General features: G+C 41.7%; 1 protein-coding gene across 1 annotated transcript; it reads left to right on the top strand.

Annotated features, from left to right (window-relative positions):
* Positions 1-211: 211 nt before the first annotated feature.
* Positions 212-3,955, top strand: LOC105179888. The gene is made up of 7 exons (XM_011103542.1): positions 212-377; positions 635-717; positions 777-974; positions 1,065-1,261; positions 1,551-2,416; positions 2,999-3,337; positions 3,813-3,955. Exons 1-7 carry the CDS (start codon positions 212-214, stop codon positions 3,953-3,955), a joined length of 1,992 nt encoding a protein of 663 aa, XP_011101844.1.
* Positions 3,956-12,175: the final 8,220 nt, after the last annotated feature.

Below are 12,175 nucleotides of genomic sequence, written 5' to 3'. Positions count from 1 at the left end.
CTCCACCTCCATCCATGCTAGTGTGTGTTTTTGAGTGTGTGAGAGAGAAGAGAGGGTAGTTGGAGAGTTTTTTTTTTCATTAGTATTTCATTTTGCACGACTACCAAAGCACATTATTATTATGACACCGGATGAGGAAGGAGCAGAAGTACCGTGCAAAATTGATGTGGAGTATGAATGGCTACCCCCGAGGTGCACAAGCTGTACGACAATGGGACACTCAACCAAGGAGTGCACTATCAACAAACCCAAATCTATCAAGCCACCGGTTAATGTATATGTACCCAAAGTGGGAGCACTGCGAGGCCCAGTGGTGACTGAAAGAACTAGAGACCAACCAACACCTCACACTGTGAAGCAGCAGACAGAAGACCGTGGTACTCGACCAAATGCAGCGAAACCTAGTCGAGAGTAAAGGGGTAAAGATATCATTACTTATAACTCTTTCGATGCACTACAATTACTTGATAGTGCAAGAGATTCATCAAGGGGTCCTAATCGAAGCAACCCCATACCTGGGGACTCATGTTAAACCTTGCCATATGGAATGTACGTGGCCTGAACAAGAGGGATCATCAACTGGCGGTCAAGGATATCATTGTTGAGTTCAGGTTACACTTTATTGATTTCTTAGAAACACGTGTTCGCATTAATAACTGTGCTAATATCCAATCATTCTTGATGCCTCATTGGAAATGGTTTATGGATTATGACAATGTTGGAATCGGATATGGATTGCATGGGATTATAATTATGTTGATGTGGATATTATTTAGGTGGGAAACCAGTTTATACACTGTCGTGCCAATATTAGAGCATTACTAGAATTTGTTGATATTACTATTGTGTATGGTGCTACTGAGATCGCTGACAGGCGAGAATTATGGGCCTCTCTAGAATGCTTAGCTTTACAATGCATTAATACTCCCTGGCTGGTTGGAGGTGACTTCAATGCAGTCAGGGATCTCAGTGAGGTCTGTGGTACGTCGGGAGATATAAGGGTGGCGATGGAGGAATTTAATACGTGCCTACAGAATACTGCGCTTTTACCATTACCGATGCAGGGTGAATGGTATACATGGCATAATCGAAGTGTTGGTCCTCGCAACTTGTGGAAGCGACTTGATCGTATGCTAACCAATGATACATGGACTGTGCGGTTTCCATCAGTCTTCTATCAATGCCTCACACCACGGACATCGGATCACTCGCCGATGTTAATTAATGGGGATAATCAGCAGCGATTTGAAGCTATGTTCCGGTTTGACAACTTCCTTACTCTCTAACCAGATTTTATTCCTACCGTGCAGAGTATATGGCAGCATCAAATAGTGGGAGTGCCTATGTTCTCAGTCACAAATAGTGGGAGTGCCTATGTTCTCAGTCACCCGCAAGCTCAAGGCACTCAAACCTCTTTTTCGAGAATAGAGGAGAAAAAAAGGGGATATCTCTCACAATGTTGAGTTGGCAAGGGGGTTCCTGGAGCAAGCCCAAGTATTGGTAAGCTCGCACAGACAGGATGAGCTATTTCTTCTGTTGGAGCACTGCAGTCGGCTTGTGTATGCAAAGGCGGCCGAATTGGAGAGGATCATGCTGCAGCAGAGGGCAAAGATGGAATGGATGAAGGGTGGTGACCAGTGTTCCAGAGTGTTCTTTTGTAAAATTGCCCAAAGACGGACAACTAGACGAATCTTGCAAATTAATGATGCCCAAGGAATTACAATTACGGAACCAAATGCAGTCATACATGAATTTATCTCCTACTATCAGTCCTTGCTAGGGGGAGACAGGCGTCAGAGGGTGATGGACCTTCGGTTTCTTCGGCCTTGGACGAGGCATATCATAACAACTGAGGAGGAAGGCCACCTACTGGAACCGTTCAGTGCAGAGGATATAAAAAAAGCTGTTTTTGACATCGGCGAGGATAAAGCACCTGGACCTGATGGGTATTCATCAGGATTCTATAAAAACGCCTGGCCGATGGTGGGACAGGAGGTAACGAAGGCAGTACTGGAGTTCTTTTCTACGGGGAAGCTTCTTAAGCAGATTAATAGCACAATATTGACGGTTATCCCCAAGGTACACTTTCCCACGTCTGTCACAGATTTTTGCCCTATCTCCTGCTGTAACGTACTTTATAAAATCATTGCTAAACTTATTGTCCAAAAACTGAGTGTGGTTTTGGACAAGATTATCAGCCCCTGCCAAGCAGCGTTTGTCCCTAGCCGGAGCATAGGGGACAATGTTATGTTAGCACAGGAACTCTTCACTGGTTATAATCAGGCCCGACTCCCACCGAGATGTGCTTTGAAAGTTGATATTCGGAAGGCGTATGACACTGTCGAGTGGGATTTCTTGCTATCGGTGCTTCAGCTATTCGGCTTCCCAGAGATATTCAGTCGATGGATTAAGGAGTGTATTAGTCACCCTCCTTTTCGGTGGGGATGAACGAAAAGTCACATGGATATTTTGCGGGTGCCAGAGGGCTTCGACAGGGCGACCCCTTCTCGCCATATCTCTTCGTCCTTGTGATGGAGGTTCTACACATGGGAATACTACAGCTGATTGAGCAGGACATGAACTTCGCATTCCATTGGAAGTGTGCCAATCTTAGACTCTTCCAACTGGGGTTCGCTGATGACTTACTCCTACTCTGTCTTCAAATCCGGATTGGATAGATTTGCTGATTGGTCGGGGCTACGACTCAATGTTGAAAAAAGCCATATCATCATATCCCGATCAGCCCAGAATATACGAGAGGAGCTGCTTGTGGTGTTAGGGCTTCAGGAAGGCCACTTACCGATGAGGTATTTGGGTCTACCATTGATCTCTTCTCAATTAACTATCGCCGACTGCCAACCATTACTGAGTAAGATCGATGCACGTATCAACGGTTGGGAGGGATTGGCACTGTCATATGCGGGCAGGGTACAAATCATTAAGACTGTCCTTGTGGCTCTGGGTGTCTATTGAGCTTCGGCATTTATTTTGCCAAAAGGGGTTATTAAAGACATTGAGAAGAGATTGCGAGTTTTCTTATGGAGAGGTACAGGAAATAGTGGATACTCTAAAGTTGCATGGAAGGAGATTTGCAAACCAAAGGAGGAGGGAGGCCTTGGCCTTAAGGATATGAGTACTCTTAATCGAGCATTGATGTGCAAAAAGCTCTGTGAAGTCATCCGATGTGATAGGACTTCTATTTGGGTCGAGTGGTTGCGGCATGGCCGCCTACGAGATGATTTGATATGGACTATCCCGGAGAATCGTGGGCCATGGGGATGGAGAAAAATTTTGCGATTGAGAGGCTCGTTACGCTCAGTGGTGGAATATCGTATTGGTAATGGGAATGATTTTTTATTATGGAAGGATCCCTGGCATCACCTTGGGCCCCTCCTCGACAGATTTCCGCGGGGACCCAACAGTCTGGGATTGCATGAGTCTACCATGTTGAGCTCGATTATCTATGAGGGCCATTGGCACTGGCCATTGATTACGGACATGGAATGCGTGAAGATTACACACGTGCTACCTCGAATCCATGGGGGTACAGATCGTATTATATGGAAGGGTTAGAGTGGGAAACGCACTACCCAGGAGTTCTATCGGGCTATGATACCAGCAGGACCGAAAGTAGGTTGGATTTCACTACTTTCGGGTTCTTTGAAGATCCCGCGACATTTGTTTATCCTTTGGCTAGCTATCCTGGAGAAGCTAGCAACGACGGATAAACCATGGCTTTCCCATCTTGGGTGCTGCGTGCTGTGCAATGAAGACATGGTGGAGTCACATAACCTTCTGTTTTTCCACTGCAGATTTAGTAGAAGATGCCTCAGTAGTATTCGGCGCATTGTACGATTCCAGTGGCCTAATAGGGATTGGGTCACAGATGTTGAATGGGGTGCAAGAAAATAGCGTGGGAAGCACATCATCAATATATCCTACCGATGCCTGCTAGGATCGTGTGTATACCATATTTGGAGGGAGAGGAACCTGAGACGTTTTGAGCACGAGGAGAGGCCCCCGAGTGTAGTGGCCAACTTAATAGTAGAAGATGTTCGGCAGCGTATACTCAATATCAAGCTACCTAGCTCTATTAGCACATGTGCCTTGTATAGACTGTGGCGTATCCCTTGGCCTGTCGAGAGAAGCGCCTAATGAGGGACATTGTTGTACTATACTTCTCTCTTTTTTTAATGAAAATTACACTTACCCCAAAAAAAAAAGAAAAGAGCTCGTCCTGGTCAATCAACTGTAATAAACCCAGGTGTAAGACCTCCATCAAAGCACAAAGTGTCATATGCCTTCCGAATGTCAACTTTTAAGGCACATCGAGGAGGTAAACGGGCCTGGTTATATCCCATGAAAAGTTCCTGTGCCGACATAATGTTGTCTCCTATGCTTCTGCCGGGGACGAATGCCGCTTGGCACGAACTAATAAGCTTGTCCAGTATCTCACTCAACCTTTGGACAAGGAGCTTGGCAATTATCTTATACAATACATTGCAGCAGGAAATAGGACGGAAATCACTAACAGACATTGGGGAATGTACCTTTGGTATGAGCGCCAACAATGTGGTATTGATCTGTTTTAGAATTCGGCCAGTGGTAAAGAAATCCAACACTACCGAAGTAACCTCATGACCCACTATTCGCCATGCAGCTTTGAAAAAACCCGAGGAGTAACCGTCCGGTCCCAGCGCTTTATCCTTAGCTATGTCAAAAACAGCCTGCTTAACATCAGTTGGGGTGAATGGCAATAATAGAGAGCTAGTGTCCTCCTCATTTAGTATATGTCTGGCCCACGGTCGTAGGAACCGAATATCTATCACATCTCGTCGTCTTTCCCCTCCTAGGAGATTTTGGTAGTAGGAGACAAATTCATTGGTTACCTCTCCCGGGTCCATGTGGGTTACTCCTTGCTCATCTATAATTTGTAAAATTCTCCTCGCTTCATCCACTGCATTTTCGCTTGTTGTCTGAGCATGACCTGTTCAAGTTTGGCCGCTTTAGCCAACACTATCCGACAGTAGTGTTCCAGCTGTAAGAATAACTCATCTCGTCTGTTTGAGCTAACAAGTGTTTGCGCCATCTCAAGAAACCCTTTTGCCAATCGTACATTATGTGTTAGGTCCCCCTTTTTCCTCCTTTGCTCTCGGAAAACCGCTTTCAATGCTTTGAGTTTCCGTGTTACCACATACATAGGCACGCCAATAATGTTGTGTTGCCAAACACGCTGCACACCGGGGATAAAATCTGGTGAGAGAGTGAGGTAATTATCGAAACGAAACATACCTCCGAGCTGTTGTTGTCTATCCCCGTAAAGCACCAACGGTGAGTGATCTGAAGTGCGTGGGGTGAGGCTAGAGTAAAATGAGTTTGGGAACCGTGCCATCCATCTATCATTAATCAACATTCGATCCAGTCTTTTTCAAAGATTCCGTGGGCTCGCATTACAGTTATGTCACGTGTACCATTCGCCCTGCATGGGTAATGGTAGTAATCTTGCATTCTGGATACAAATATTAAACTCCTCCATTGCCATTCGAATGTCACCTGATGCACCACATATTTCGCTAATATCTCGCACTGCATTGAAATCCCCTCCAACCAGCCACGGTACGTCAACGCAGTGCAAGGAAATTGTCTCCAGGGACCTCCATAACTCCCTCCTGTCGGCCATCTCAGTAGCCCCATAAATGACAGTAATAGCAACTGACTCATGAAGTGCATGGATATTAATAAGACAATGCATAAATTGTGTACCGCTTTCAATCACAACAACATCAATGAAATTAGCATCCCAAGCAATCCATACCCGAGTACCAGAAGATCCATAATCCACAAACCATTTCTAATGGGGTAGTAAAAATGATTGAATTTGAGCTACATTATTGATACGAACACGAGTTTCAAGGAGACCGAGAAAATGTAACCTGAACTCAACAACGATGTCTTTTACTGCCAGCTGATGATCTCTTTTGTTCAGGCCACGAACATTCCATATTGCTGTGTTCAACATGGATCACCGGGTATAGGGCTGCTAGACTTTTTTTTTTCGGTAAAAGTAAGTTTCATTGAGTAAAATTGGTACAGTACAACAATGTGGTCACCAAATGGTTTATCCCTCGACAGGCCAAGGGATTCGCCATAATCGAAATAAAGCACGTGTACTGACTGATCTAGATAGTGGGATGCTATGGATTCGCTGTCTAATGTCCTCAATGATCAGTAATGCTATGTTAGTAGGCGTCCTCTCGGTGTCATCGAATCAGCTCAGGTTTCTTTCCTTCCAAATGTGGTATACACATGCTGCAAGCAGTGCTCTATAAGACATGTTGATGATGTGTTCACCACTCCATCTCTGTGAAGCCCATGTAATGTCATCTAGTAGGTGTAGTGCATCAAAAGTATTATATATAACAAGTGCCTTGCCCCTCTCCTCACGATTTGGGCGCGTGTCAGCTCTAGGAGACTCCTGGCCCTCTCTTTGCTTTTCTACCACTCGAGTTGGTGATGGTCTACGCATCTCCCGATCAAGTGTAGGTGGTAGCCGAGGTGGTATAGAAGTAGTATCACGAGTCACTGTCTGCTCCTCCCTCATGTGATCTGTTGGATGGTTCCTACTCCGTTCATGCACTGCTAGACGCGGTGCCCCTACTTTTGGAACATATATAGCGATCGGTGACTTAGCTTGCTTTGTTTTGTTAAGGGCACACTCTTTAGCGGAGTACCCCAAAGTCATGCAACTAGTGCACTTCGGGGGTAACCATTCGTACTCAACATCAACTTTGTAAGGTGATTCTCCCCCGTCCTCATGTGGAGTCATAATACTAATATGCTTCGGTAAATTCGAGGTTACATCCAACATAACACAAACACGAGCGAAGTCCAGTCTCGTGTATGCTCTCGTAATCGCATCCGTGTATAAAGGTTTACCTACACCACTGGCTACCGTCCTTAGGCCCTCTTCTGTCCATAACTCCATTGGAAGGTGGCGTAGTTTGATCCAAATAGGAACCTGGGTATGTCGCAGTTTCCTCAAAACCATTCCCGGTTTCCATTTTTGAAGAACAATAGATTGTCCCTGGAACAGCCACGACCCTCCTTCAATAATATCTTCCATAGCAGCAATTGATTTAAATTGAAAGAAAAATAAACCATTAGTAGTACCAGTCACCTCTCTTAACCCCAGCCATACCGACAGGGCGTATTCCTTCAAATGGTGGAAATACGGACGTTTCCCAAGAAGATATCCTACTGCGGTAGCTTTCCAACCTTTAGCCCCATTACGAATGACATCTAACGTCGGTCTGACAATCACCTCTTCATTCTGTAATGTCGGCGCAACGTACGAGAGGGTCTTTCTAGATGAATGGTTAAATGCATGCGCAATTTTATCATCAATAATAGGTTTCGGGCATGCATGCAATGGGATATTACCCACGTACAATCCCGTTTGACCTCAGCCCTGGTGCTACTGACATAAGCCTTGGTGTTGCTGATGTCATCAGGAATACCAACCATCACTTGTGCCATCTTATCCTCAGCCATCTCATCTGCTGAAAAAGTATCCACGTCATCTTCCATGTCACAAAAAGTGTGCGCCACCTCACTGATGGCCGCCACGTCATTTTCCGATGGACCAGCCACCATCTTCCACGGCGAGTTCATCTCATTCGCCGGCGAAAACTCGTTATTCAACAAGACAGCAGCTGAAGCCTGTTGTGAGCTCTTCGGTCGTCCCGTTTCGTGCTCTAGGGACGTCGTCCGGCCAGCCAAAAGCCCCAAATCTCCAGTTGACGATGGAGGAAGATGACTCGTCTCGTCAATGGATTTCATCAGCGGTGGAGTGTCTTTCAACGAAGAACACGTGGATGACGAAACTTCTACCCCTCTGGTCGGAATTGCGTCTTCACAGCCCTGCCTCCCGCTGTCACCGGCCTGAATCTCAAGCGTCACCGGTGGAAGGCCAAACGTGACACGCCTGTCAAATCTGCATCATTTTCGCCCGATTTGTCTATCGCCGGCTTCAGAATACCCCAGCGAGCCTTGATAGTTACATGAGGAATGCCCTGAAATCCTCCCCTCAAAGATGGTGCTTGAAACCGATAGCTTCCGCCATGGCCAAATCTCGATTTTTTAGCGCTTGAATTCTCATAACGTTCAAAATTTAGCGGTTTGTCACGGTTTTAATAAAACAAGTTTGTTTCCCTTTTCTACTAACTTGTAGTTATTATTAGGTTTAGCAAATTTACCACACAAAAAAATGGGTCTAGACCAACGTTTGGGTCAAGTTTCGTAGAATTCTGAGAACGTTCAAAATTTAGCTGTTTTGCACGGTTTTATTAAAGCAAGTTTGTTTCCCTTTTATATTATTTTGTATTTATTATTACATTTAACAAATTTACTACACAAATGCATGGGTCTAAACCAACGTTTGGGTCAAGTTTCATGGAATTTTCAAAATATACAAAATTTAACTGTTTTGCATGGTTTTATTCAAGTCAGTTTGTTTCCCTTTTCCACTAATTTCTAGTTATTATTACGCTTAGCAAATTTACCACACAAAAGAATGGGTCTAGACCTACGTTTGGGTCAAGTTTTGTGGAATTCTGAAAACGATCAAAATTTAGCAGTTTGTCACGGTTATTTTAACGCAAGTTTGTTTCCATTTTCTACTAATTTGTAGTTATTATTACGCTTAGCAAATTTGCCACACAAAAGAATGGGTCTAGGCCTACGTTTGGGTCAAGTTCTGTGGAATCCTGAGAACGTTCAAAATTTAGCTGTTTGTCACGGTTTTATTAAAACAAATTTGTTTCCCTTTTCTACTAACTTGTAGTTATTATTAGGTTTAGCAAATTTACCACACAAAAGAATTGATCTAAACCAATGTTTGGGTCAAATTTCGTGAAATTTTGAGAACATTCAAAATTTAGTTGTTTGGCAGGGTTTTATATAACCAAGTTTGTTTCCCATTTCTACTAATTTGTAGTTATTATTACACTTAGCAAATTTACCACACAAATGCATGGGTCTAGACCAACGTTTGGGTCAAGTTTCGTAGAATTCTGAGAACGTTCAAAATTTAGTTGTTCTGCACGGTTTTATTAAAACAAGTTTGTTTCCCTTTTATACTATTTTGTAGTTATTATTACGGTTACCAAATTTACCACACAAATGCATGTGTCCAAACCAACATTTGGGTCAACTTTCATGGAATTCTGAGAACGTTCCAAATTTAACTGTTTTGCACAATTTTATTAAAGCAAGTTTGTTTCCCTTTTTTACTATTTTGTAGTTATTGTTACGTTTAACAAATTTACTACACAAATGCATGTGTCTAAACCAACGTTTGGGTCAAGTTTCGTGGAATTCTCAGAACGTACAAAATTTAGCTGTTTTGCACGGTTTTATTAAAGCTAGTTTGTTTCCCTTTTCTACTAATTTCTAGTTATTATTACGCTTAGCAAATTTACCACACAAATGCATGGGTCTAGACCTACGTTTGGGTCAAGTTTTGTGGAATTCTGAGAACGATCAAAATTTAGCAGTTTGTCACGGTTATTTTAACGCAAGTTTGTTTCCATTTTCTACTAATTTGTAGTTATTATTACGCTTAGCAAATTTGCCACACAAAAGAATGGGTCTAGGCCTACGTTTGGGTCATGTTTTGTGGAATTCTGAGAACGTTCAAAATTTAGCTGTTTTTCACGGTTTTATTAAAACAAATTTGTTTCCCTTTTCTACTAACTTGTAGTTGTTATTAGGTTTAGCAAATTTACCACACAAAAGAATTGACCTACGTTTGGGTCAAGTTTTGTGGAATTCTGAGAACGATCAAAATTTAGCAGTTTGTCACGGTTATTTTAACGCAAGTTTGTTTCCATTTTCTACTAATTTGTAGTTATTATTACACTTAGCAAATTTACCACACAAATGCATGGGTCTAGACCAACGTTTGGGTCAAGTTTCGTAGAATTCTGAGAACGTTCAAAATTTAGTTGTTCTGCACGGTTTTATTAAAACAAGTTTGTTTCCCTTTTATACTATTTTGTAGTTATTATTACGGTTACCAAATTTACCACACAAATGCATGTGTCCAAACCAACATTTGGGTCAACTTTCATGGAATTCTGAGAACGTTCCAAATTTAACTGTTTTGCACAATTTTATTAAAGCAAATTTGTTTCCCTTTTTTACTATTTTGTAGTTATTGTTACGTTTAACAAATTTACTACACAAATGCATGGGTCTAGACCTACGTTTGGGTCAAGTTTTGTGGAATTCTGAGAACGATCAAAATTTAGCAGATTGTCACGGTTATTTTAACGCAAGTTTGTTTCCATTTTCTACTAATTTGTAGTTATTATTACGCTTAGCAAATTTGCCACACAAAAGAATGGGTCTAAGCCTACGTTTGGGTCATGTTTTGTGGAATTATGAGAACGTTCAAAATTTAGCTGTTTGTCACGGTTTTATTAAAACAAATTTGTTTCCCTTTTCTACTAACTTCCATTTTCTACTAATTTGTAGTTATTATTACGCTTAGCAAATTTGCCACACAAAAGAATGGGTCTAGGCCAACGTTTGGGTCATGTTTTGTGGAATTCTGAGAACGTTCAAAATTTAGCTGTTTGTCACGGTTTTATTAAAACAAATTTGTTTCCCTTTTCTACTAACTTGTAGTTGTTATTAGGTTTAGCAAATTTACCACACAAAAGAATTGACCTAAACCAACGTTTGGGTCAAATTTCGTGGAATTTTGAGAACATTCAAAATTTAGTTGTTTGGCACGGTTTTATATAACCAAGTTTGTTTCCCATTTGTACTAATTTATAGTTAGTATCACACATGCAAATTTACGACACATATGCATGGGTCTAGACCAAAGTTTGGTTCATGTTTCGTAGAATTATGAGAACGTCCAAAGTTTAGCTGTTTTGCACGGTTTTATTAAAACAAGTTTGTTTCCCTTTTATACTAATTTGTAGTTATTATTATGCTTAGCAAATTTACCACACAAATGTATGTGTCAAACCAACATTTGGGTCAAATTTCATGAAATTCTGAGAACGTTCCAAATTTAGCTGTTTTGCATGGTTTTATTAAAGCTAGTTTGTTTCCCTTTTCTACTAACTTGTAGTTATTATTAGGTTTAGCAAATTTACCACACAAATGCATGGGTCTAGACCAACGTTTGGGTCAAGTTTCGTGGAATTTTGAGAAAGTACAAAATGTAGCTGTTTTGCACGGTTTTATTAAAGCCAGTTTGTTTTCCATTTCTACTAATTTGTAGTTATTATTACACTTAGCAAATTTACCATACAAATGCATGGGTCTAGACCAACGTTTGGGTCAAGTTTCATGGAATTCACAAAACGTACAAAATTTAGCTGTTTTGCACGGTTTTATTAAACCCAATTTGTTTTCCTTTTCTATTAATTTCTAGTTATTATTACGCTTAGCAAATTACCACACAAAAGAATGGGGCTAGACCTACGTTTGGTTCAAGTTTCGTGGAATTATGAGAACATTCAACATTTAGCTGTTTGTCACGATTTTATTAAAAACAAGTTTGTTTCCCTTTTCTACTAACTTGTAGTTATTATTAGGTTTAGCAAATTTACCACACAAAAGAATTGATCTAGTCCAACGTTTGGGTCAAGTTTCGTGGAATTTTGAGAACGTTCCAAATTTATTTTTTTGGGTAATTGTAATTTTCATTAAGATAAAAAAAAAATACAGTACAACAAACTGGCAATCAGTTGGTTTCTCCCTCGATAGGCCAAGGGATACGCCAAAGTCTATATAAAGCTCGTGTACTGACGGAGGTAGCGAATGTGATACTAAGAATCCGTTGCCTGACGTCATCAACTTTCAATTTAGCCATGATGTTTGGTGTCCTTTCAACGTGCTCGAATCGTCTCAAGTTCCTTTCTCTCCAAATGTGGTAAACACATGATGCTAGTAGTGCTCGATAAGCAATGTTAATGATGTGCTTTCCCCTACATCTCCGAGAAGCCCACTCAATATCTCTTGTTCAGTCTGTATTGGGCCAATGGAATCGTAACACCCTCCGGATTGTTGTGAGACACTGTCGACTAAATTTGCACTGGAAGAATAAGTGGGCGTGCGTTTCTATTGCCCCCTCATTACACAAAATGCATGTGCG

This window comes from Sesamum indicum, unplaced genomic scaffold (assembly GCF_000512975.1).
Source record: "Sesamum indicum cultivar Zhongzhi No. 13 unplaced genomic scaffold, S_indicum_v1.0 scaffold00231, whole genome shotgun sequence".
In the NCBI taxonomy this organism is placed as follows: Eukaryota; Viridiplantae; Streptophyta; class Magnoliopsida; order Lamiales; family Pedaliaceae; genus Sesamum; species Sesamum indicum.
The sequence above is the reverse complement of the archived record's forward strand: the minus strand, read 5'-3'. Positions and strand labels throughout refer to the sequence as shown.